The sequence below is a fragment of the Colossoma macropomum genome, unplaced genomic scaffold (genome assembly GCF_904425465.1).
Source record: "Colossoma macropomum unplaced genomic scaffold, Colossoma_macropomum, whole genome shotgun sequence".
Classification (NCBI taxonomy): domain Eukaryota; kingdom Metazoa; phylum Chordata; class Actinopteri; order Characiformes; family Serrasalmidae; genus Colossoma; species Colossoma macropomum.
The window spans coordinates 32,978,518-33,006,111 of NW_023494791.1; the positions used below are offsets into that span (position 1 = coordinate 32,978,518).

General features: G+C 39.1%; 1 protein-coding gene across 1 annotated transcript in view; it reads left to right on the forward strand.

Moving 5' to 3' along the window:
• The first annotated feature begins 2,351 nt into the window (after positions 1 to 2,351).
• The window catches only part of vegfc (vascular endothelial growth factor c), a 48,433-nt gene continuing 23,190 nt past the window's right edge, over positions 2,352 to 27,594 (forward strand). The window contains exons 1-4 of the mRNA XM_036574881.1: positions 2,352 to 3,024; positions 21,179 to 21,404; positions 22,744 to 22,934; positions 26,898 to 27,037. Coding sequence (XP_036430774.1) covers positions 2,908 to 3,024; positions 21,179 to 21,404; positions 22,744 to 22,934; positions 26,898 to 27,037 — 674 coding nt within the window. The 5' untranslated portion in view covers positions 2,352 to 2,907. The remainder of the gene's footprint in view (positions 3,025 to 21,178; positions 21,405 to 22,743; positions 22,935 to 26,897; positions 27,038 to 27,594) is intronic.

The following is a 27,594-nucleotide window of genomic DNA, read 5'->3' on the forward strand; positions in this document are numbered from 1 at the left end:
CCTAGGCTAATTCATGCTGCCACGACAGGCATTTAAAAAAGTTTATAGACCATTTATGTCTTACCTTTGATGATTTTATGTATTCAAGTAGAAGTTTGCTTTGACATTTTGACACAGCCCATTTTAGTTTTTTTGTAGTAAAAGTACAGTGATTGGAGGGCTAAAGAAATAAGGCAAAGCTTGGTAGAGAGCGTAATAATTTTAATTGGCCATTACACAGTCACAGCACTCACAAAAAACAAGTCAAATTTAATTTAAATAAATTAATCTGTTTAGGCCCAGGCTTGGTTACACCCCATCTTCCACTAAAGCCAAGTTCAGTTTACTAAACACAAATACCAAGCACTCATTAAAAAACCCACACATGTTTTTGAACTTAATACCAAGATTAATCAGTTTGTAACTTGCCAAAAAGAATGAACTGAAAGTCCCATAGTCATGCAACATCATTGCATTGGTGCAAAAAAACTTAAATCTGTAACTGTAGATTATAGTTCTAATTTCAGCTAAACAGTGTGTCTAAATCTGCTTATAAAAAGGGCAACGGGCAATGCATTTGTTGAAGTTTTGCAAGTGATATCAGTAAAGTCAGTTGAATCTGATACAAATAACAGCTAATACAAAAAGTTCAATTTGACTTTCATCAGGAGGCTCCAGCAGTAGAACTGAGGCTCTAGCATTACTATCTTAAACTTGCAATGGTGCGTTCTATGTTCTCATACTTTTGCAAATTCGTTCTTGCAAGGTAACACATCTGCAAAGCTGTTTTCACATTCGTAATATTGAGGAACAATCTAAGTTTTGTTTCTCGCCCTTGGCTTAAGTCACATTTACCTAAATGTCATTGGCTCTGTGCTAGTCACATGGCCTTGGAGTAGGAAGCCCACTAAACCTCCAGGATTGGCCAGGTCACGGGAGAAGTGAACAGCAATTTTACAGCTCAAGGTCCAACTTCACTTCTCATTGTGTGGTATCCCATAACTACTTCTACTGCCATATGTGTTTTATTATCAGATGTTTTATGTAAGGTTTTAATAGAAATGCTTCTTGGTGCTCCTTTGAGAGATCACTTTTTTAACATTCAGTTACGTCAAAGGAGAAGGTGAATTAGATTGATGAACAAAGTTGAAAAAGAGAGTTGAAAAACTCTATTGCTCAATTAGGCCATTAGACTGACTACATAATGTGCTTGACACTGCATGGTTGCTCTCTTACTTATGCTGGCCCTTGCACTGATCACAGAATTAAGAGCCTCAGACAGCTGTGAAAGAAACACTATGGTAGGAAAATCCCTCACAGTGGACCTGCATTCCACTGCATTACGAGAGCCCTCAGTGAACTTGAGCTTTGACGGCTGAGAGACCCCCTGTAGAGAAGCGGCCCTCCAAACCAATTATTTACCCACTGCTCCAAGCTCAGCTCCATCCAGCTCCCTCCCCACCAGAGACACATCACACATGTCTGTCGTCAGATTTTAGCGTGAAGTTCAACAAAAGAGATTAATTCAGTACATGAACAATACTCAGGTTGTGGCCTACTGTTTCTTTTTCCTATTTTTGTTTGAGTATTATGTTATTTAAATGGCAACACTGCAGAATTAACGCTTTCAATTACATTTTCATTTTCCTGGGTTCTCATTACAATTACATTACATGCTGTGATTACACTGATTTAGAAAACTGTATAAAAATAAACTATATACCGTATAACATCATTTCATCATCGTCATCATCCTCGTTATAATCTCAGGTCAGTTTCATGAATTTCTTTATGACAAAAGTCACACTCTTGGCCTGAAATGGGTAGTGGAGTCTAAATCCATATTCCAGATCATCCAGTAAAAGTTACTGGTGTCTTGATGTTGCTAGGTTTTGGATTTTGCCATGTCCAGCAAACACATCTGTATTTCAACATGTTTTGACAAGTTATGACGAAGCACACCAATCCAAAACCAATAAATATGATGTTGTTAAAAATATATGTCATCATCTCAAACTTGACCAACTGATGGAGTCCCAGTTAAGGCTTGGTCCTTGGGTCAGCTGTTAATTACATTACAGCTTTTATAAGACCTGACTGGAACATATTCTGCGGTCCTCATTTTGTAGAGATGCACAACACTAAGACCTCAGTAGAGGAAAAAATAAGCATGCATAAAAATGCAAAAAATGGTAAATAAAATATTAAAAATTTTATGAAAGTGACATAAAAAATTATAAGTAGTAGAGGTATAAGAGAACATACTCCTAAAAAAGTAAAGCTCATAAACCTAATAATACATCTAAAAATATAAAGTGTGTATAAAAAGATATACGCTACGAAGAAATTCCCGCGAAAAAAAGGTAGGGGGATTGTGGGAGGGGGGGCGCGTGCCTCCACTCTCTCTGCTCTCAGCCAAACGATTCTCGCTGTGTGTGAAAGTTGCATCAATTCCACGCCAAGGAGACGGCGGAAAAAAGAGAAACAGAAAAAAGAAAAGAAGAGAAAAGAGGCGGAGGGGGAGGAGAGGCAGAGCAGCAGTGTGACAGCGTGAAAGCGCGTTAAACCGCGTTAAACATGCCATTCAGCCAGCCGCAGACCTCCAGCTCCACTGCAGACGCTGGATGCCGAACAACCTTAGAACTTTAAACGAACAAATCACGTGAGAGCTCGACAACATTAGAACGATTCATAAAATAACAGTCAATATCGCTACTTCTTAACCGTCTCCAGTTCGTTGAGGTGTTTTGAGCTTTTTTGTGGGTAAAATACTGGATTTTCTTCATTGATTTCTCTGAAACGCTGCTAAGAGAGGAGGAGAGGGGGAGAATAACTACAGACCTGCTGCCGAGAAAGACGCTTTGAGAAGAGGAACTTTCTTACCAGGCCGGTTTCCCGTCCGGACTTTGTGAGATCTCTTTTTTTAAAATGAACTTTTTTGGATTAAGTGTGTTGCTCGCCTATTCGCCATTCCTCTACACGAACCTCGCTTTCCAGTCGAGTCAAGATTACTACGATTACGACCCAGACGAAGGAGATGCCCTGGTAAGCACAACACTGATCTGAAGTCCGAGGCAGTGGAGAAACTCACAGCCAGCTGTTCTTTACTGCTTGTACCAATTTCATTTATCACTTATTTTCTAATTTTTAACTTTTCAGAACAGGAGGCAGGCTAGTCCAACAAATATGAGGCTGATATTCTGCAAATGTCCAGAAAAGTAGTGCTGTGGGCAGCCTGGTGTTATTAATTTAGTGGAAAAAACTAGCTCTGGCGTTGGACAGCATTGGGTTTGACAGAAGTGGAAATGAGTCTCGAGGTCTGGAGGAGATATTGGGAAATTAATTAATTACAATACCATTAAACAGCGTATCACTGAAAAATGCTTAAGTGCTTCTCAACATTGTATTTTCTTTACAGAAAATATGACCCGTGTTTGTAAAGGAAAATATATCTTAGATATGTTCACTGTAGAGCTTCATGAGAATCACCCAGAGAGGAGCCTTTGAGGCAGGTGTCATTGGGCCATTTTGTGTGTGTTTGTGTGTGTGTGTGTGTGTGTGTGTGTGTGTGTGTGTGTGTGTGTGTGTGGAGGGAGATAAAGTGTCTCTCAGCAGCAAAATGACAGATAATCTCAAACACGTGGCCATTTGATCATGCAATACGCTTAATTGGTTGGATTAAAGTTGCTACCCGAGTTTTTTGTTTTCTCGGAAGTAAAACCCAGGCACACACAGAATGTGAGGAGACCAAATTTTTTGTCTTAACCCCCACACGCAAACACACACACACGCAAGAATTGTAATCTTGGTGTTGCTTTTGGCTCACAGATGCGCCAGTATTAGCAAATCAGCCGTTCAAGAACGTACAGTCATTGAGAAAGTTCAGGAACGATTTGACATTGCTATCTGACTTTTGATATACAACAACGCTAAGTTCTGTGGAACTTGTATAAATGCGGTGCACGGAGTATAAATGATCCCATATGCCTCGCATGGCAAGGTGGAAATCTTGACAACAACTTCAAGCACTTCCCATAAGTAATGTGTGGTACAGGCTGAGCACTAATCATGATTGCCTTAAATTAGACTTGCTCTGCTTTGTTTTCACAGCTCTCCCAAAGTCCCTGGAGTCTATGTAAAATTCAAAGCTTATTAAGATTAATTTTGTTGGAATTCAAGGAGTATGTAAGGGTGGGGGGAAGTTGTCTTACCCAACGACAACACCAGAGAAACTCTTGAATTTCTAATGGTTTATTTTAAATCCATTTGGGGATATTTGTCTTGTGCTTGAGCCATGGAGGTGAATAATTGTTCTATAATGGCACATGTGGCTGCGACGGGCTGAGCAATAAACGATCAGCAACTCTTTTGGGCTTCCATAAGTCATTAGACATCACTCATCATCAGGCTTGTATGCTGACCTTATTTCTCACTGCTTTAACGTTTCGTCTGTGACTATCGCTCGTCAGGCCGGCGAAAGCTCTCCTCTTTGTTATCAACAGTGGTGAAACACCCGGGCTACATCTAGAATGACTTATGCGCTTGTTAAAGAGGTTCCCAGCAGATGTGAGGAGGTCCCTGCGGAACTGCTGTAATCTGTTGGTTATTATTGTTTTTCTGTGTTGCCACTGGTCTTTAAGCACATTATGGGTTTGCTATGCTAATTAAGACCATTATGCTGTGCATGATGTGTCTTTCTGTGTCTTGTTCTTTTTTTTCCACATAACAACCAGAACTATTGCAGGGATAAGGTCATGTGGACGATTAAAAAGAATATTCAAAGTGGTACACCTTCTCCAGGACTATGACAGTGTTTCTAATGGGTTTTGGTAAACCCCCTGTCGTCTAGTACAAAAATAGTCTAATATCTGTTGAAAAGACCTCAATTGCGTCTTTAAAAAAATGGTATTTTACTATACGCCTTGGGGCTAATACAGGAATTCCCTTGGGGCCCCCTCCTCTTCAGTGTGTGTGTGAGTGAGGGAGGGAGGGCGATAATGTGAGAGAAAGATAATGTGTGTGTGCGCCACCCAGGTAGGGATCGTACACAGGTGGAAGAGATTACTTGCATGTGTTTTCCTTATCTGTGCTCTAATAAGCAGTCCACCTGCCAGACCCTCTTCTTCACTGGCTTATCAGCGCTGTCTTTCAGCACTTTTGCAGCTTTCACTGTGGCTCTGGAAGGAGGCAGGTCCAGTCACATGAGGAGATGACATAAGCGTGAGGCCTCGGAAGGCTCCAATGGGAATCTAAAGCTTCAGCTGCCCCTCCGTGTTGGGTAACTGTTGCAAATGTGCTATTCCACTGGCTAATACATTCATGAGCAATTTTGTCTAACAGTTTTGAAATGCCTATGTGACAAATATGTATTTGAGCTAGACTGACAGACTCTCGCTTCCTGCATGCCTGATTCAGTGACGCATGAGGGTACCTTAGGAGGGCATTCCTGAAGTCATCTTTGACTGTATCTGTCTGTGGGATTATTTCACTATCTGCCATCAAACAGACAGTAGACATGACCCAGTTTCATCCGTTGGAAGACTGTAAATTGGTGGTCAAGAAATTGAAGTCTGTACTCAACTCATACCGGTGATTTTGAGACCTGACTCGACCAGGCCTGACTGGTACTGCTAAATTTGAACACCAAACCCCACCAAGATTATTGCAGACATGCTTTTACAGTGTTTTACTTTGTTACTAAGCACTTGAGTTGATTGACAGAAAATATCATGCTGTATAAACAGGTATTTATAGACTTACCTTCCGCTTTATCCGTACAGTTTTTGTGAAATTGCCCATTGTATTGTATCTGGCCATTATTTATCCTCTTCAGATCAACTGTTAACGTTAGCCCTGCTGCACTAAAGTTGCTTCTGCCACTGCTACTACTTGCAGAAATGCTTACCACATTTCAGGTGAAGTTAACAAGCAAGAACATAGATTCGATGTGACCTTTCAATCAACCCAACAAATCCCCCTCTTCATCATGTACTGTCTGGCACTTTCACCCACTCAAACACCAGAGCCATTCCAAACACAAATATAGACTATAACATACTTCTTGAACACTGCCTGTAGCATAAAAATACATATTTGTACCATAAAGAGTCTGTTTACAGTGTATAGTAACTGCATAAACACAAATTAAAGTACAAATATCCCAATCCATTTTTTTACTCATGTTACGATTCCGGACAGATGTTTGTAATGTTATGAATAATACACCCACACAATTTAAGTAAGACATGCTAGTCAGTCAAATCATGCCTATTTGTTGCATGTTGTGGATAATGTCTGTTAATGTCCCATAATAGGTTGCAAAAAAAGAAACAAGGGACCAAAACTGGATCAGTTTTAATATCCATTCAGATATGCCACGATCAGCCCAAGTGGCTGGTTTGTTGATTATCAACCCGTTATACCATTGTCTTATAGTATTTTACTTTATTTAACCGTTTCATATTTTTTATTGATGCATTTTGTCCATTCTTATTCTTAAACCTTAGAAAACCTAAACATTGTGATATATATTGTGTATCATGAAAATATCTTGAAATATCACAATGTTATGTATTTGTCATATCATCCACTCTTAGCTTGCAGCTAAGCTACAGAGCTTCACACAGAATTATGCCATGGAGCTGGTGCAAGCCACACACTGCTGATCTGCAATTTTGATTTATGTTCTTTGATATGTTTCTTAGTTATAGTTCTATATGTATGGCACGTGGTATGCTATCTTAATCTTACACATAGATACATGTTGGTGCTATGTCCATGCATTCTGGGATAAGTTACTGTACTCCATCCGTGAAGTTCTCCAGGTTCAATCAGAAAGGGTTGGATGAGTTCATGATTCTCTGACATTTTTGTAAGCATCTTTTTGCTATGCTTTTACCATGGCCTATGCGGTTGAGTAAGTTTAATTTCATAGCCATAGAGTAAATGCTGTTATATGTTTTCATATTACTAGATAAAGAACTGTTATTTTATCTTCCAAAGTGAAGTTCAAAATACAGCAGCTTGTTGAATATGTTAATATTTCCCTTTCAGTGATCCAAGCACAATGTTTGCTTGTGAAATGAGGGCAATAAACGGAGAAAATTTAATTACATGAGCCCTTGTTAACTGTAAAAGTCCTCCCTTCTTCCTCTTCAAGCATCTGTGTAGTCTCATTTTGCTGCTCTGAAATCGTACATTGTCGCTGTATTGTTTTTTTAATCCTAGCAGAAGCATACTTGGCTGAGCTCCCACACTATAATCTGGCTCTATCACTTCATTTCCTTGGCAGAGCTGAAAAGAGAGCAGGGAAACTAAATCACATTGCTTAAGGTGTTGTGCAAAACTTGAGTTTTCTTTTTTCCCAAAAATATTAGGTTTAAAGCTTAAGTAATGAGACATGGAACCTTTTTATAATGTGCCAGACATGGCTCCTGAGAAGAAAAAACAAAAATAAATAAAAACCTTAATTTTCAGAAACATTTCACATATAATACACTTAATAGCGTGTTGCGTAATATAATGTGTTTGTGATGTAGATACTTATCACAGTTATATTAGTATCACTGTCAATCTCCTCAACAGAATATACTTAACTTGAAAAAGGATCCAGAGGCACTTTGATTCAAAAGGACTCATGTTTCAGTTACCCTTTTAAACTGTGGCCTTTAGTTTGCTACAGATGAGATCAAGAGGAATGGCTGTAGCTCTGTTTTCAAGGCTTTGTTTGTGTGAGTGAGATTGATCCGAAAGTAAAAGTGGCTGAGGCTTTACTCTCCAGGGCTGCACCAAAGAGATAAGCACAGTCCTGCCAGTTTGGATTTGCTGTCTGTTCTGCTGTCACATGGCATTGGTGCATATAGGGTGCCATGGCTACAGGGTATGGACATTTGAGAAAAGATAGCGTGTGTGGTTTCCTTTGCTGCATTATTTTGGCTGAAGTCTTTATGACTAAGTCAACAAGATAACACCTGCCACAAACATCTCATGAATGTGTATGCCAGCTTTTCCAAGTTTCTCTTCTTGCTTTAGTGCTCCTTTCTATGTGCACTTGCATCTATGTACATTGAACAATAATCTAGCAGTATATGCTAGAAAATGCTTCACCACTGTCTGTTTAGCTGAGATGTTTCCATCACGAGGTAAAAGTCAAGTTGCCTTGACTTACTCCTACCACTAGACAGTTCTTATGGCTTCATGACTGAAATTTTCATAATCATATTGAACAGGCTAATTCAGGCTACGTTCATTGAGTTCATGCTTGAACCAGGAGAAGATCAGTGGTGGTCTTATTATATCCTCTTATTGGTGTTGATGATGTCAAAGCTGAGGGAGAAACTCTACTCCAACCTCTACCTGAGTCCTTGTACATTTATAACTATACCATTGCATTAAAGTCCTGTTACCTGTAGTAACATTCTGCTTTACTGTAATCAGGGCATGACCGTAGGCTACAACATTACAGGCTGCAAAAATGATTGCTGTGTATAACCTTATGTTTTACAGGAAGTATAAGCTATAGAGGAAATACAAGCCACATGTCAAGTTTGTGGTTTATTTTGTGTTTAGCTTGCACGACTAGGCCTATAGCTGCCATAGTTATTCATTTGATCTACAAGCTAAATGAGTAATTAATCATGTAAGATTGACAGCTGGAAGAAACTTGTGTTTATGTAATAACAGTGTCTGTGTAGTAGTGCCTTATGGCTTGCTTTTTATGCCAAAATCTCACCTTTTTGCTTTAAGCATTTCAGTGGCTGTGGGAGGGAACTTCACGCGGTGTTGGTGATTGCTGTGTGGCCCTCGCAATTTCCACTGCACACTTTCTAATCTCTTCCAGAGGAGGATACAGTCTGGGTCAGAACATAGTTAAAAATGCCTGTGTCTATGCCCTCTGACCTCTCTGCAACAGTGAGCATGTTCATGCCTTCAGATGGAGCTCAGCGAAGCATGGTGGCTGCCACTGCTTTTCTGCACAGATTATTTTAACATGTTCCCCACCGCAAAGCTCTAATGCTCTGTGTACCAGGGAAAGGGGAAGAAGTAAACCACACTGCTTCCTGTGTCAGAGCTAAACCGCATAGTTGTTTCATGACTGATTTAATATCTGTTCGATGACTTGCGTTATCAGATCCTTCTCTAGATTAGAACGGCTGGAACCTGAGGCAGCACTTTAACTCCATGTTCTATTCCTCTATTTGTTCAGAAAAAAATATTTTTTTAAACCTTTTAACATCAATGACAGCAAGCACTTCTTGTAATTTCTGTTATATGTCTGGTATATCTGAGGAGTTTTGAGCAGGATTATTTCATTTTAGGTTCTGCCAGTGCATCTCAATGAGGTTTATGTCTGGAGTTTATCTTGATTATTCTAAAACCTTTGCAAATTCCATTTCCTGAATCTTTTCTTGTTCTTCTCAGTGGGCTTACTCATGTGTTTTGGATTGTTGTCTTGGTGCATGACCCAGCTGCAATTCCCACTTCAGCTCACTGGCAGATGCTTGAAGTGTTTTTTTTTATTTATTGCCTTGCTGTAGGAGAGTTTTTAGGGCATTCCCTGGAATATTCATTGCTTGCTCTCTTTTCTCCATTTTGGGCTTCATTATTCTTAACTGTGGTTTAGCATATCCCAAGAGCCTTGGTAACCCTTTCTACACTGATAGGCACATCAGCAATATTTTTGCAGAGGTTCACAGTAATTTCTAGTCTGTGGCTTTTTCTGCCTGTATAAGCTCTCGGCTGCCAATTTGAGCTTGGTGGTAAGGACCAAATTTAGTAGTTTGTGTCTTTCTTTTAGACCCCTAGTATTTACTGCTGCAAACAAAAGCGGCTAAATATATTTAATGGAAAAAAATGCAAGTAAAACTGACAGAAGAAATACTCATCTGTGTAGAAACCATTCATGAACTGGTGGTAGACATGCATTTTAGTAGATGCAACACCATAGTCCAACAAAAATTCATTTAGAAATGTATTGTATATGGTGTATTTAATGTACATTCATGCATTAATCTTTAAAGGAGTAGCATCTTTTTGTCTACTTCTTGGTGCTTTGATTTTTATTTATTTATTATGCATTTAATATTTTGGAATATTTTAAACAGATGCCACTCTGTATTCTGGTAAATGCAACAACCTGCTCTCATGAAACCCATGTCAAACTGTGATATGTGTAAATCATAAGGCTTCGTAGGTGGGCTCTCCAGAGTCTAGGATGCCTTCTGTTTTGAGAGTATTTAGTGGACTGCAATCTATTTAAGCTCATATAAAACATTATTTAGAAGAGCCAAGATCCCCTAATACCTGTATTTGTGGGGCTGATATCTCAGGAAAGTGGCCTGAAGCTTCTTGCCTCTGAACTGTAGAGAATGATCTATGATTTTTATTCTTTTAAAAATACAGCAAACGTGACAGAATAATAGACAAAAACACCATTTTTGCCATTGTTTTAGGCTTTTGTCCAGACTGCCTTGTCTTGATTTGTTCGGTAAAGTATTATTCCAAAGCTAAAGGATATCAAGAACAAGCAAAAGGCACCACATCATATTTCCTTCCTTGCAGCTCATTTGAATAACGTGTTCATTCATTTTCTTTGCACAGAGCATGGGCATTTTGATGTTTGGAGATTTCAGGAGTTGGGTTACAGTCCATTAGTCTTAATACCCCTGTGGTATCATTTAGTAGTATTTCATATTCCAGTCTAATAACTTTATTGCACCACAGAAACCTGAGCCAAGTATTTGGCTGGAATCACCACGTCTGATTACCCACTACGAGCAGCAGCTCAGTTCTATCTAGTTCAATTTTTATTTATGTTGTAAGGGGTAACCAATTGCTGTATTCCCACAGCTGTTATGATCATAAATTCACTATCCAGTAGGGGTATAACAGTCCATTGTGGCATTATGAGATTACAATGCAAAACTGTGACAGTGTGCATAGTGGAGATACACATTCTGTTAACCTATTAATCTGACCCAACTGCAACCATCTTCCTGCCTCTCAGCTCATGTTGTTAGTAAGTTATGCAACAACATGACCATAGCCATCATTTTTCTTTATTCAGATTTAGTTTCAAATGTAATGAGAATACTGAATCTTGAACCCAGTATCCTGAATCAAATGAGAGTGCTGAGTGTATCGTTACATACTACCTAGAGAGGCCCAGTAGGGAATAGTGCGCCTTTTTACTTTTGGCTCCTTTCAAGCTTTTTTGAGACTCTGTCCTGCCACTGTTGCCCTTGGCTTACTAATTGGGGGTCTGGGTCCAGATTTCTGCAAAGATGCTTTGGGATGTCTGTTGTATGAATATACATCATGGAAAAATCTGAAATGAATAGAACTAATTCAATGTTTCTTCTCTTACACTCTATAACTTTCATTATAGTAACTATAATAATGGGTTTAAAAAGTCCTTAAAGATTGACTTGAGCCTTGCTTATTGACACTGACAGTGCCATTCGTCAGCACAGGACTGGCTAAGCTTTGTAACTGCTGCTGGCTTTCCCTAATAGATCCAACAGGTATTGCTTAAGATTGGAAAAACCATTTGGAAGACCCAGATTTGTGTGTGTGTGTGTGTGTGTGTGTCTATGTATAAAGTGTGTGAGGACACTGAAGGGTCAGGTTGGTGGTTTAGAATCACATTATGAGCGGTATAATAACATTTAATGGGGCTCATATTCTGCACTCTTTACCTCAGGAGAACATTTCAGTTGCCCTTGGAAAGCAAAAAAGATGGTTTCTGTTTGTTTAAAGAATATAGAGAGGTGCGTCTAAATGCCTGAGTGTGTTCTCTCTGCATTTTCAGGGTACACTTTCAGTTCGTCTCAGGACAGGGTCTCACCTCTTAGTTCTGAGGTTTCCTTCAGGTTGTTTAGGAGACCTAATTACATCTCCGACCTTATTTCTACCCCCTCACATCTCGTGTTGGAGCCTTGTGTTGGAGGTATGCATTACGTCTGCGTCTTTCAGTTCCATTATTCAGGGCATTACAGTCAGTGCTGTCAGACTCAAGAAGGCAGCGTACTTGGCCCTCGTCTCTGGAGCCTCATACTGGAGGATCAAAGTGATGTCTGGAGCAGATCCTGTGCGTGCTTCCCTAATCCTGCAGAACTGCTACTGCATGCTGTAGTGAATTTGATATCACTGTTTTGAACACCAGGAGCTCTTTCTGTGGTGTTCTAGAAAGTTCACAGTTGTGATGTATTTGGAAATGTGTGCACTGTAAAAAAAATTCAAAACTTAATAAAGGAAGAAACCTGGTTGCCTTAATATTTTGAGCTCACTGAACTTCTAATAGGCTTGCCTCACAGCAAGAAGGGCCTGGGTTTGATTCCAAGCTGGGTGACCAGAGTCATTTCTGTGTGGAGTTTGCATGTTCTCCTTGTGTCTGCGTGGGTTTCCCCCGGTGCTCCGGTTTCCTCCCACAGTCCACAGACATGCAGACAGGTCAACTGGACATGCTAAATTGCCCCTAGGTGTGAGTGTGTGCATGGATGTATATGTCTATCTGTCTGTCTGCCCTGCGATGGACTGGCGACCTGTCCAGGATGTATCCTGCCTTCCGCCCAATGACTGCTGGGACCCCCTGCGACCCAGAAGGATGAGCGGTTTAGAAAATAGTAATAGTAAGTCTAATAGTAAGTTAACAAAACAATATTCTGAGTTATGCTTTCTGTTAACTTATTATTTGAAGTTCAATGAACTCAAAAATGTAAAGCAACCAGGATACTCACTTTTTCGAGTTAAAACATTCAATCATTTTTTGCAGTGTAAAACCCTGTTGCTCTCCCAGCATTGCATGGTTTGTTAATCAGAATTTCAACATGTCATGGTAAATAGGTTTGATGCAGTGTTTTATATTATATGTTATGCATGTCAGCTACAACCCTGTTTGCAAAGAAGACATAGCATTTTGCTGTGCAAAATGTAAAACAATGCATTGATGTACAAATCATTCAAAACCTACATTTAATTCAAAATAGTACAAAGACAACACATCAAATATTGAAACTTTTTATTGTTTTTTTGAAATTATATTGTTTTCTTGAAAACTATATGCCCATTTTGAATTTGATGCCATGAACGCTGAACATTTTGAACACTACCATGCAAAGAAGAAAGCTTATATAAAGAGGATCCAGAAATGCCACCACCTTCTCTGGGCCCAAGCTCAATTAAGATGGACTGAGGCGAAGTGATAAGGTGTCCTGTGGTCTGACAAATCAAAATTTGAAATTCTTTTTGGAAATCATGGATGCCGCGTCCTCCAGGCTAAAGAGAAAAGGGACCATCCAGAATGTTATCAGCGCACCGCTCAAAAACCGGCATCCGTGATGTAATGGGAGTGCATTAGTGTGCACCATTAATGCTGTGTGATATATACAGGTTTAGGAGCAACATATTGCTGTTGTCGGAAGAAAACCTTGTATCACCAAAATGATCATTTCACAGGAGAAGGAAAAAGCATGCATTACTTTTAATGTAAGTCAATGGAACCAGACATTTTTCCAAGTCATTTTGGATAGTTTCTTTTAGTCCATTCATCATGAAATTTACACACAATGTAAAAGGCAACAGGCATTTTCAAATTATTTCAAAAACTGAAAAACGTCAAAAATGGAGATATGAGGTTTTCTTCAGACAGCAGCGATATGCTGCCATCCAGATGATGTCTTTTTACTTATTTCAGCAAGACAATCCCAAACATGTATTACATGTATTATTGCATGAATTGCAACAGCATGGCTCCACAGTAAAAGAGTCCAGGTGCTAAACTGGCCTGCCTTCAGTCTAGACCTGTCGCCTATTGAAAAGATTTTGCAAAGTATGAAAAATAAAAATATGACAAAGGTGACCACAAACTGTTGAGCGGCTGAAATGCTCTATCTGGCAAGAACATTTAAATTTCAAAACTACAACAATTGGTCTCATTAGTTCCCAAATGCTTGCACAGTTTTGTTAAAAGAAGTGGTGATGCAATACAGTGGTAAACATGTCAAAACTTTTTTGAAACGTGTTGCTGTCATCAAATTCAAAATGGGCATATATTTTTCAAAAAAACAATAAAATTTCCCAGTTTGACATTTGATATGTTGTGTTTGTACTATTTTCAGTCAAATACAGGCTTTAAACGATTTACACATCATAGCATTCTGTTTTTATTTACATTTAGTCGCAACTTTTTTGGAAATGGAGTGCCTGTTTGATGGACCTCAGTCTGCTTGTAGAGGCATTTTCCTGTCAACTATCTAGCTACATATCTGCTGAAATAGGTCCACTTTTTTTTATCAAATCAGAGATCAGTCTCAAGTCACCAGTTTGAGGAGAGGGGAAGTTATAAGGTAACTTTTTTCTTGTTTTTTTGTCTTTATATCTCCTTTAACTAGTTTTTTTTGTACTTGCAGCTAAACAGTTTCAGCCATTTGTAAGAATGAGTAATTTCATCCCCAGTGAATTTCAAACTCTTTCCATCACCAAATTGTTTGGCGATACAGTGTCAGTGATGTCACTGCAGAACACTTCTTGAACTTTGTATTTTGACTAGTTTTGAGAGGTGTCTGTCATCTTCTATTAGAACCTTTAGTACATTTTTAGCAGTGGAAAAGTCTTTTTAACTCCCACAAGTGAAGCCTTAAAATCAAAAACAAATGTTTTTTATTTCAGTGAACAGTCAGAGTTTAAGGTTTTGATTGCGTAATTTAGGGAGGAATGTGTTGAAATTATTTGGAAATTACAGCATTGTGAATCTGGCTCAAGTCTTTGTGATGAAGGTTATAAGGAATTCCCTTCTTGGATGAGGGGTCCAGCTGCGTGATCCAGAATTGCTCAGGAGGCTGGCAGTGGCCTAGAGGATATACACAAACCTCTTGCTCCAAATCAGCATCTTGGCCTTACCTCTAGATTCGGCTTACACGTCAGTGAATCTCGGCCAGAGGAAAGAGATTGTGAGCCACAGAACAGGAATGCATTTCTCCAGTCCAGGAAATCCGAAACATCCTCTCACTGTCCTCTTGCAAAATCTTATCCATGAGTCAGAATTTCAGCTCAGGGTGACATCATGGTGATTTTAGGTTATTTGGCTGGGTAAGCTGCAGTGGCATTAGTTTGGTGTTGTATTGGCTTTGTTGGTATCCTTTACTTCCTTCACTGCAAGTATTTCCATTATGATTCATCTGATCAGCTGTACCTTATTGCTTGAGAGGTACAGTGTTGGGGGGATAAGTCATGCAGTTCATCAGCAGGATATTGTGGTCCATGTGTAATTATTAATGCAGGCCTTCCTGTGTCTCATCTTCTTCCTGATGCCACTCACATCCTCCAATGCATTGTCATTCATGTTACTCTATAAAGCACACAGGAGAGTAATTAAAGGAACGATAAATGGACTTTTCTTTTAAAAAATAAACTCTGCTGCAAAATGTGGAGTCAGTATGGTTTTACTCATGTGAACATGTAATTTCCATCTCATCAGAAACCCATAAAAAAAAATCCTGTAGACCAAATCAGCATGATATCACAACAACAAAAAGCTTGCTATTGAGGTGCTATCTTTCATGGGTGATTGAGAACTAAGTACACACTAACTAGATCTACCTTATTGTCATTGCTGATATGTTAGCAAACAAATTAATTATAAGTAGAAGGTCATAGGGAGGAGGTGCATGGAGAGCAAGGTGGGTGGCTGTTTAGCTTCATACTGTAGCTCTGACATAAAGTAGCTCTGACTGCCTGGACTGTTCCAGAGACTAAAACTTTTCTTAAACATTCATTATAAATAAATGCGTAAGACACTGAATCGGGGACTGCTTTCTCAGATTAAAATGGTAGATAATGGGTAATCACAATGAAAGCAAAAACAGCAATTAGAAAGACAAGCACTGAGCTAGATGAGTTAACAAGACAGGTAATGCAGACTGAATTGACACTGTTTAATGTGATTCGAAACCCAGTTAAAACTTGAATGGCATGAACAAGATTCCTTTCATTACTCATGTGGTGTGAGTAATCTGCACCTGAACATGAATCCTTGAAGATTTTCTTCTTGTCTCTAAGAGTGCAAAGGAATTTGTACCCTCTTGATACTAATAAAGTAACAATAAGAGCTGTTTTAGGTTCAACTACCCAGAGACTTCATGCCTCCCGGTCCACAGTCCAATTCCTGCCCTATTTATGACATCATGGACATGTAAAAATAGTGCATTGTACTGAGGAGTTTTTATAGTTACTAATCCTGCTGTTTGAGACACAGTAACGTGTGAATGTGTTTGTGTGGTTGGCACACACACACAAACATTTCACACAGTCCCCATTGTTTTGCAAAGGAAACAGACTGGCACGTTATCTCAGAGATCACTGTAAACAAAGGCATGGAAGAGGCCAAATACAATGGGCTTGTTCAGACTCTTTTGGTGGTATTTGAGTTCCCTGAGTAAATACGAAGGAGTCAATGTGGGGAGAACTGGCCAGTTCCTAGACAGATTGAACTCTTCCTCTGGACTCGATTCTTGGATGAGAACTATGGGAAATTATTCATGGCAACGTTCAGGGGGAGACGTGAACTTTTCATGTATTTTAGATTAATGTACTAGTATTTTCTTGTGCGTTGATGCATTTACAAGACTTTACAGAAATATCAACTGGATGAAGGAATACGTTTAAAAGTTAATGTTTTATAAGTCAGTGATATTATGTGATTTTATTAATTCACATACTGTAGTCTTATGATTACATTAGATTACAAGTCTTGATAATATTGATTTTGATTTGTTCTTATTTAGTTTGGTCATATTGTTTTTTTTTTCCTCACGGATGTACATTCATCCATGAAACAATACAGGGAGCACCAGTAAATGTGGCACACTTAGTAAATATGAGCAACAGCCTATAAAAATGGTTTCAGCTTAATCTTGCACTGAGAATATAAAAAAGCTCTAACCTTCATAAATAAAGTTGTGGCTATTAAGAATAGCTTTACAACTACCCATCTCTACTACGGGGGTGTTAATTTAGAAATTTGATACAACTGGTGATGAACCCATCTGAAAGAGGATACTAGCGTATTTTGCCCACATGCACAGTGAGGAGGATAATTTAAGAGGCAAAACTACCTCCAGAGATTAGAGTTGGACAGTTGCAGGATTTGGTTACAATTAGAGACCATCTCTTTGCCAGCAAACTCTTTGGAAGGCTTGTGAAAAAGAAAATCACAGTGTTGTGCTGTTGTCAAATCACACACATAAGTGCCAGCAGTTTGCTAAACAGCACAGGGAGTGGCACTGACCTGAACCAGGTACTACGGTCAGATAGGGATTTTTGGAATTATTGGCAACAACCACCACTAGATCTGCTTGAAGATTCAAGGTCATACAAAAAAGAACCTTGTTCTCAGTATTTCACAATGCCTTTCATTATCTACATAATAACAAAATGATCACAATTGCCAAAAATAGCAATATTAGTCATAATTGTTTTGTTGTTCTATTTTTTCACGTTCTGCTGTTACTAACAAAATCAGCTTGCTATTCCATGTATGCTCTAATGGAGATACTGCAAGTGCTGCATCAGTGGTGCAGTTACTGCTTTCAGATGAAAATGCAAGTTCTTTAGAAATTTTAAGAATAATTGAAGCTGTTTACACTCATGTTTAATTTGTCTTGGGTCTGTTTATGGTTTCCTGTGTTTGGGATATATTCGGAATCTTGTTAGGATATATAACAACCTGAATTCCATCCAATTTTACATCAATATCTGACTGCCACAGCCAGGAGTCTAATCACTACCCACTTAATCAAGGTTAACCAAAATCCAATTGATAATCTAAGGCTTAACCATTACATGAATGACAACTAAGGGTGGTGTTCCTCAAAGATTAGCCTTTGGTCCACTCTTTTTCATCATGTACATGCTTCCTTTGGCCAGATTATTTAACAATAATCTGTTACGCAGAATATTTAACAATACGGTGTTATGCAGATGACAGAGGTGTAGGTACTGAGGTAAATGAGAAAGGTGCTATATAAATAAAATATATTTTTTTGTTGTTGTTAGTAATAGACTGCTCTTACAGCAAGTGTGTTAATTGTTTGTAGGGCAGCAGTAAGTGAATGCTGGGTGTATTTCAGTAGTTTTTTTAATCTATTTTGACGCTACAGAGATGCAGTGCAGTTTATCACCAAGGGTGATCCGTCATGGCGGTGAGTTGGGCACGCTTCCTGGAATGTCCCAGACAACGGTATCATTTTCCATCACGGACTGCTGGCCGCCTGCAGACGCTGCTTATGTTTTCACGCTCTGCCAAACTCCTGTTCCCCAGAGACACACTGAGGTCAGGGTTCTGTGGGGTTTAGAAGTGTGCGCTGGGCATTCTTACTGCACATAGACAGGGTTTCATCTCCCCAGACAGACCTGTAACTCCCGCCTCAGCTTACTAAATAAGCATCACTGTCAGTAGGCTGTGAGTCCTGAGACCCACGACTGATGACAGTTTAGTCTATTATGGAGTGATTTACACAGCAGAGTGCTGATCTGTTATGTAACAGTAGAAATAATGCAGTTTCAAATGTCAATATTTTAGCTGGTCGGTAATTGTTGCCATTGACTTCTGTGGGATTGTGAGCTGTAATTTATTGCATAATACTTTTAGGTCCCATATTTACTGTAGCTGTGCAATTTCCAGGTGGATTCAAATGATAGATGTTTATGGTGTGATTCTAATAATGACTTTACTCAGATTAGAACATGAGGTCATCAGCCATCTGAAAACAGTTTCTCACAGATAAACTGTACATATGTACTAAAACAGCTATTGACTTTTATCCCTCAAAACTATTAGTGTATATGAACAGTATACAAGATCCAGTGGATGGAGCAGAACCCCATAGCAAATGTACCCTTTGCATTATTTCACAGTCTATGACTGGAAAAAAGACAGATGAACGAAGGATAACATGCGTAGAACCAGGAAAATCTTAGCTGTTATTATGTGACCAACGGCTAGAGGAACACAGAAAACAAATATTTAGAAGTGATCCAGGTGCTTTTCAGTAGGCCTTTACTCCAGTGCATTTTCTCACAGACTCAGCATACACTTTAAAGCTTTCTCTCTGCCAACTGCTTGCTGTAGGGCTTATATGTAAGCAGGGTGAACAAGGCACAGGTGTGCATACTCAGCCAATTACCTGGCGACTCTCAGTGAATGACCCGGTCCCAGTTACCAGATCCTGCTCTTCCCTTTATCTTTGATTCTGCTCAACTGGCTTAGAACTACAAACCAATTTTAAAAATCTGAGCTTTTAACAGTAATGAACAGAAATTGTCAACTTCTTCTACACTGCAAATTTATACACAGTGAATGCACAAATCAGTGTTTCATCTAGATTTTTTTCAAGTCGGATGTAGGGCTAAATGATTTTAATGATTAATGATGATTTATATCAAATGATTTGATGATGATTTATACCAAAATCCCATTTTGGAAGAGCGCAATTCGCAAAAGCTGCAATTTTTATTATATCCTTCCTAATTCAACATTGTTTTAAGACGTTTTTGGTGGGAAAATTTAAACTAATAATGCAAAGCTTGCAAACTGGCAGTCTGGTACACTGCATTCAGCATTCATTCACATACAAAATTCATGTGCTGGTCTTATTTGCAGGGAAAAGGGCCTGAAGCTAAATTTATCGAAAATAATCATATTTAATTGCATTCACAATGTTGGTCAGAAAAAAAAAACGTAGATATTTTCCCCAGAAAAAAACATGACTCAAAAGTGTTTAAACATGTGCAGAACCACATCAAACTAACATTTCAGTTTGCACACACCCCTGTATCACACTGATATATCAAGGATAGCACTCAGGATCTGAATTTATTGCATCTTTTACATTTAAACAGAATTATACTTTGGTCAAAACATGGGAGCATACCACAAAAGAAAGTTAGCAAGAAACTGTTAGCCTGCCAGTTACATCCTAATATCTGTATCTCATCCAAGCTAGACAGCACATGAGTTTAGCCAGACAGGCCTTCTGGACAATTTCATGGTTGGGGAACACTGCAAATGATGAATTTACGATGTGAATCAGAGGGAGCTATCAAGCTGAGGTCCGTGATCCATGTGCTTCACCCCTGGCCTGCTATTTCTTATTCCATTGTCTGAATCAAAGGTAATGATATTATATATTTATAAACTATCAATATATATGTATTTGTATATATGTGTGGGTCTGTGTTTGTGGGTTGATTTGGACACCATAGGCACCCTTGTTATGAGCTTCATAAATCAAAGAAAGACATTTTCCACGTTGGTGGTGGTTTTGCCACTTGTTCCCTGTAACCATCCAGACACAAATTGTCTGGTCTGATGTGCACAAACAAAGCAAATCAAAAACAACCAGAGTTTTTAAATGTGCTCCTTATGTCATGGAGCAGAAGACCTACATGCCCCCAGGCTCTGCCTTTAGTGTTATAGAAAATTCAGCACTAGGGCTTTGGCTGTGTTTCTGTTTAAAAAGCGGCTTAAATGAGTAAAAGAGTTAGGTACATCCTAATGTCCATGTTTATCCAAATATGTGTTTTAAATTTAAAGAATCCATTTAGAAATATTAGCTGTGTGATACTTAAAGGTTTTATAAGCAACACACTGTGTGTTGACGTTACCATTATGTGTATTTTGCATAATAAGTTTGCTCCTTTTGAACTGCATTGCTTCCCTATCCCAACTGTGTTTCAGGCAACATTACCCATTTTATTGCCTCATAAAATCAGTAATTCAATCAGTATTCATGAGTATGTCAGCAACCAGTTATACAGATGATACACAGCTGCAGATCTCTGTAGTGTCAGGTAACACCGATTCTCTAAAAGCCTTTTAACAAACTGTGTATCTAGTATTAAGAACTGGATGAGCAATTATTTCTTAAAACGGATGAAGCAAAAAGGAGAATTTCTTCTTACTGGCACCAGTAAGAACAAACATATAAAGCTGTAATAGCAAGTCTGTGTAAACTCTAACAGTTTCATCCTCTCATGAAAGGGATGAGTAAAAATATGCTAAACCTAGTTAACACCCAGTTGTTCAACTAGGAATTTTTTCTGGTTGACATAAATGCAAATAAAGGGACATTTATTATAGAAGAGCTGTATGTAATGCCGTATCTGCCTCTCTCACTCTCTTTCTACCTATGTGTCCTGTCAGGAGCCCTCAGAGCCTGACCTGGAGGAGCAGCTGCGTTCTGCTGGTAGTGTGGATGAGCTGATGAAGCTACTGTATCCGAGCTACTGGAACATGCTCAAGTGCCGTTCCAAACGGGGGTCCATGCCTCGTTTTGGTTCCAGAGAACACAGTGAGCAGCCTTCTGCAGAAACACGTGTGGAGGAGATGACATTCGCTGCCGCTTACTTAAATTTTGACATATTTAAAAGTAAGTGACTTGGTCTGTTCTTTGTTATTCTGCACATATTCAGTTAATGCACCTATCCATGTTCTTCTCAAAAATATGTTATTTTATAGCTGTTGTTTTGCAAAGTTGGGCAAGCTGTACAGAACACGGACAAAAAAAAAACATTTAGCCTAATGAGAAACTGTAAAAAATAGGACCAATGTCAAAGACCTAAAATTACACTGCGTGATTAATGTCAATTTATATTTATTTTGTATGCATGTGAAAGGTTACACTAATAGGATAGCTTGAGTGGGTATATATATATATATATATATATATATATATATATATATATATATATATATATATATATATAGTGAAAAGTGGGCGGCTAATGTCTGATACAACAAAATACACAAAATCCAGGAAAAGGCCTTCATTTCTTTTCCTTTCTTAAGCCACAGCAACTGAGTAGCTTGTGTTTACTGATAAAGCTTAGAGAACATATTGTTGCACTTTTTGTTTTTGCTGTAATGTATATCTGGCAAGTATGAAGAGGAAAGTGGTGTCAGCTGTCAACATGGTGACGTAGCCAGCTAGCAACATAAAAACAGCTGTGGCCAGTGAAATTTTTCTATATGGCAAAAACTGTGTATACTAAAAGTGTTACATTACCATTATTGCAAACTAAACATTTATAATTAAGAACACACTCAAAATGTTGGTAGGTAAAACTGAGTTATGTTATACAATTTTTCATTAGGTTAATTGGGATTTTACACCATCATCCTGTAAAGCTTGCACAATTTTTCAGTAGCAGCTACGAAAAAATGCATTTGTGGATCAAGCATGGATGAGTCAGGATCCAAGGAGACGCAGATGAGTCTTCTAAAGTAATCATAGCCCAAATGAGTTTCACTTTGTACAATCTCCTTAATAGTTAAGATTGATGTGATACTGTGATAGAAAATTAATGTGAATTAATGGCTTTCAACTTATATCTCAGGCTATCTGAAAGTGGTTGCACATGCCTATGTTTGTGTGTGGTGGTAAACTCCATCCTTGCTGTATGGAGAGCTGCAGTCTATTGGAGTTTAGTTCATGCTTGGTCTTATACACCTTGCTTTAGTACTTAAAGGCATTGTTTAGCTGGAGCCGGTGTTTTGATTCAGAGCTAGAACTGCAAAAGCTTGTCAAGGTAGCTCTCCTGGAGCGTGACTGGAGTTTCCGACCATCCAAACTGCCAAGAGCCTGTCAGCCTCAAAACAGATCAATAATACGATCAACCACGGTGTGAAAGATTTGCTCGTAACACTTGTCACTACTGCACCATCTAATGTTTCTCGTCTTCCTGTCTGGCTCTCTCATCGTGTAACAGGTATTGAGGCAGAGTGGAGAAAGACCCTGTGCATGCCGCGCGAAGTTTGTTTAGATGTGGGGAAAGAGTTTGGGGCAGCCACAAACACCTTCTATAAACCACCCTGCGTGTCTGTCTACAGATGTGGAGGCTGCTGCAACAGTGAGGAACACCAGTGCATGAACATTACTACCTCTTACGTCAGCAAGACGGTGAGTTTAAGTGTGGCGTGTGCTTTTATGAACATAATTTGGATTTATTTGCTTTATTTGACATTTTGTTGGTCCCCATGTGGAAAATTTTGTCATAGTTCGAATGAGGTTTACTTTAAAGTACCTAGAATTATGCAGGAACAGTTGAGAGGGATGTCCCTTTGATTTGAAACTCCAGCAGCACTGCTGTGTCTGATCCACTCAGACCAGCGCAACACACACTAACACACCACCACCACAACAGTGTTACTGCTGTGCTGAGAATGATCCACCACCCAAATAGTACCTGCTCTGTGAGGGTCCATGGGGGTCCTGACCACTGAAGAACACGGTAAAAGGGGGCTAACAAAGTATGCAGAGAAACAGATGGACTACAGTCTGTAATTGTAGAACTACAAAGTGCACCTATATAGTAACTGTTAAGTTAGTCTTTATCTTTGGTAGCCTTGGGCATGTTCCTAGGCTTCTAGTATAGTCTATGGTGTGTACTGCAGATTGCAGGGCTTTGTAAGACAAAGGCTAAACAGCTTGCAAAGTACTGCTTCCTTTCATCCATCAGTGGGAGTTTCACCTTTTGGAAGAGGCAATGCTTCCACTATCCATGAAGTGGAATAGCTGTAACATACTAATGAATTGTATTGCTGAGTTGATTATTTCATGTGTCTTGGGGTCCCTTTAATCAGGGTGTCACTTGAGATTTAGAAATGGGGGGCTTGGCCTTTACTGTGGGGGGTCTGGTGGATGCTCTCCCAGGAAAATGTTTGTTTGTCATGAATTTTAAGAGTAGCAGTAGGCATAAAATTGATGTAGGCAAAAACATGACCTTTTGGAGAAGTAGGCTAGCAGTAGATTTATCTCATCATAATTTGTGCTTGGCACAGATCTGATATGACTTAAATGCTATCTATCGACTTACAACAGACACTGGTCAGGCAACGGTACTGAAGTCAAGCAATCCTATCTTTTCTTTCTTAGATAAGCTGCGCTCTGTATATTATATGTTTTGAAAAAGACCTAGGCTAATGTTTATTTAGATGAGCTTTTAGCTACAATCCTGTCACAACTTCAGTGATATTTCAGTGGCGTTAAATTTTTCCACAATGCTTAACAGCAGGATTGCCATCTCTTGTTATGTTAAGTTAGTAAAACTCTGGTAGCACTGCCGAGGCAGCAGTGCCTCCCTAAGTTCTCACAGTCCTGCCATCACAGTATGTTGTGAATTTGGTGCCAAAATGGCACAGTTGAATGAGAAAAACTATTGATTATTTGAACTAAAATGTCATTTAATTTGGGGTGGGGGTGGGTAATACCATTTAGGCTAATGCTGATTAAAACTGGCAATGCCCCTGCCTTTAATTGATTTTTTTTTTTCACATGTTGAAACAAATTAAGTATTTAAAAAGTGGGTATGTGTGCATGTGTTTGCACGTGTATGCAGTATTGTACAACCAAAATTGTAGCAAATTATTCCTTTATCTTCACAAAAAGTGGGTTTTTGACAACAATAACACCATATGCCATTTAAATGAATTTAAACAGAAATTCTGTAAAAAGTAATAAGAATTTGTTTTCAAAATAGTAGTTGAGATGTTGTGAGGCACCAACAGCACATCTGATTTAACCTGAAGTATTGATTTGCCAAACCAGGTATTGGATGATGACTACAATTAATGCTTGTATGCCAGGAGGAGAGGTTTGGAAATAGTTTAAAACAAACACGTAACATACATAAAATCACTACTTATTGTATTAATATTATTTGTAGTTATTCTGACATTAGTTTTTTTTATTTGATAAATTGCTATTTAATTGCTAGTTAAATATACATTTCTTAAATGCAGTGTACTGTATGTGTGTGTGTGTGAACCAGATCTGAGCTTAACTTTTGGCCTCAGCTCAGTAGGATTAAATTCCATCTTCATCTACATACTAGTCTTGTGGAGAAAACAGACTAGTGTATGATAGTGTGTGTGTGTATGTGATTAAATGCTTCCCAGCATTTAAACACTTCTAACTTAGCCCCTGTCCACTCAAATGATCTAATTTGTTTGCCTTTCTATTGTTCTTGATTAACAGTAGGAGTTAATGGCCCTTCAGAGAACACTTCTTGCACTGCTTGCTTTGTTGCCTCCACATTGTCAGCCTGTTCCTTTTGATTAGAGTGTGCTGTAGTCTGTTTCATTTGAATGTGTATGCCTGGTGTCTTTGGTTTTGTGTGTGTGTGAATAGCAGCTCAGCTCTGTGACGTTCTTACATGCGTAAGAGGCACTGGAGAATGCTATGTAGGGGAAAGCAAGGAGGGACATCCTCCCCCCCATTTAGAAAAGATGGAAGAACCAGGTGTCCAGGTCAGCGTCCTATGATAAGAGTGTGTATTTGTGTGTGTGTGTGTATGAAAGAGGGCGGATTTGGCCAGTGCTAAAACTGGGACATTGTAGAGTTCTTCATAGGTTTGGGAAATTGTTGTGCTGCCAAATGCATTTGGAGGTACTGAGCCTCTCCTGCCCTGCTACAAAGCCTGCTAGACGAAGGCTTAATCACAGTGGCAGTTCCTGGCATAGGGCGATATAGGAAATTGCCTAGGGAAACAAATGCATGCTCAACCCTCCCATTACACATAGAAACTCTCTCATTTGTCACTCTTGTATGCATGTAAGTGTTCACTCACCCTCCTCTCACAACTGCTACTGCCTCTTTTACCAACAAGCACTCTGAGACAGGGAGTGGCATCTGTTCAAGTGCTCCTCTTTAAAATTTTCTTACCTACCACATGGAATAGTACTCTGAAAAGCCTGCAAGTTTGCTAGGTACAGTTTGCCATGGTCAGATTTAAACATGGGAAGAAAAGCAACCATAGCTCTCCTAGGTGCAATTAGCTGTTGTAACTATTACTAAGTGATGGATCATCTTCTAAGTTAAGATGCAGAAGCTAGGGAAGGTCAACCACAGTTGCCTGAGGCTTAGAATATATAGCAGTAGTATTATATATTCAAATAACTTCACTTAGACATGGAGCTAATTGACCCATGAGCAGGGGCTCTAGTGTAAGGAAAAGAGTGGTAGCAGCAAAAGTGGGTAAGCTGGTATATCACTTGGACTTGAAGGACAGACAAAGATCCTGAAGATCCTGAAGAGTGTTGGGAGTATCAGACTGTACAGGAATAATACAGCATAGGGCACCCAATGAGCCAAAACTTTCCAAAAGGAGACCAAGAAACTGACAAGCATGTAAAACATGTGGGTGTTGAGTTGCATGGTTTATTAGAGCAGAGGATGGAAGGTGAGGGGGGATGAGTTTCTGTATGAGGCGTGAAGAAGTGGTTAAGATTAGTCATGTTCCAGTTTGTGTTTCTGTGATCAGATTTAGATTCACCAGAAACACTGCCTTTGCCAGTGTACAGTCTGTTAAGTCATTTATTGAAAAGGTTGCTAATTGAAAATAAAGCTGGTGTCACATTCTCATACAGAATTTCCAGCTAATTTTAATTGTTTAAAAGCAATTTTAGTCTATATGTTTGGCCTGTATTGCGTCTCAGACAGGCTGCCTTTGCGCTTTACTGTTTCATGACCTTGAGATAAGGTTTAAAGACCTTTTTAGAATGTTCGTCATAACTTGAAGATGTCTGCCTTTATTTGGTCAAATGGTATTTGCCATTCTTGCACATTTCCATGTTTGTCCTCTTCATTCCATGTCTGCGATGTTCTTAAGCTGCCTGCAATAGCAGTTTGGGTAGCTGTTTGTGTTTATTGTGGTTTCAGTGACAGGGTCTGTGATCTTCCAGACTTTCTCAGACAGTACTGCCCATATCAAGAGTTTAATAAACTATTTCTCTGCTGAGAATAGCAAACTAAAGAAAGCAGAAAAAGATCATCTACTAGTGGTGTAAGTTAACAACGCTCTACCAGCGATATGGCATCATTCAGAAATTTGACTCTTCCTTCCTTTTTTTCTCACTTCTCCAGTTGTTTGAGATCACAGTCCCTGTGAAACAGCCACCGAAACCAGTCACTATCAGCTTTGCCAACCACACCTCGTGCAACTGCTTGTCCAAGCTGGATGTGTACAGACAGCGACACTCAATCATCCGACGAGCCTTGCCAGAGTAAGATTCCTCTCTGTTACCTTGTTCTCTTTCTTATCCACACTTTACCACTATTACCACCCTAGAATAATAAATCAGACCATAGAGTTAGTGCATGGTGGCCTGGAAACTTTGTCAAGTCAGCACTGTGGTTTTAACCATGTGATGAAATCAGTTATTGAAAATATTAATTTGATCACTTAATAATTTATAAATTATTTATTTTTTCAGTAAGTGTGGCATGTGGAGGATGATAAATATGGCTGCAGGTTGTGGGGGACGTGCTGTAGAGTAACGTCTGTAGAAGATCAGATCTCACACTAAGACTCAACATATTTACTCTACACTTCTGAAGTGTTCTTTGGCTCTTCGTGCTCTCGTTGGAGTCTGTGAGCTGTGATTGATATGTGTATTTTGGATGTAGAAGGCTCAATGGCGCACGGTAGCACATACACAATAGATTTTTAAATTGGCTGGTTTGTTGTGGTGACCTATTGTTGAAGCCTCCAGAGAACTTTCTGCTCATATGTTACTTCTGGAACATACTTAAGAGGGGAACTCCCAGTGGGGTGTTAAAA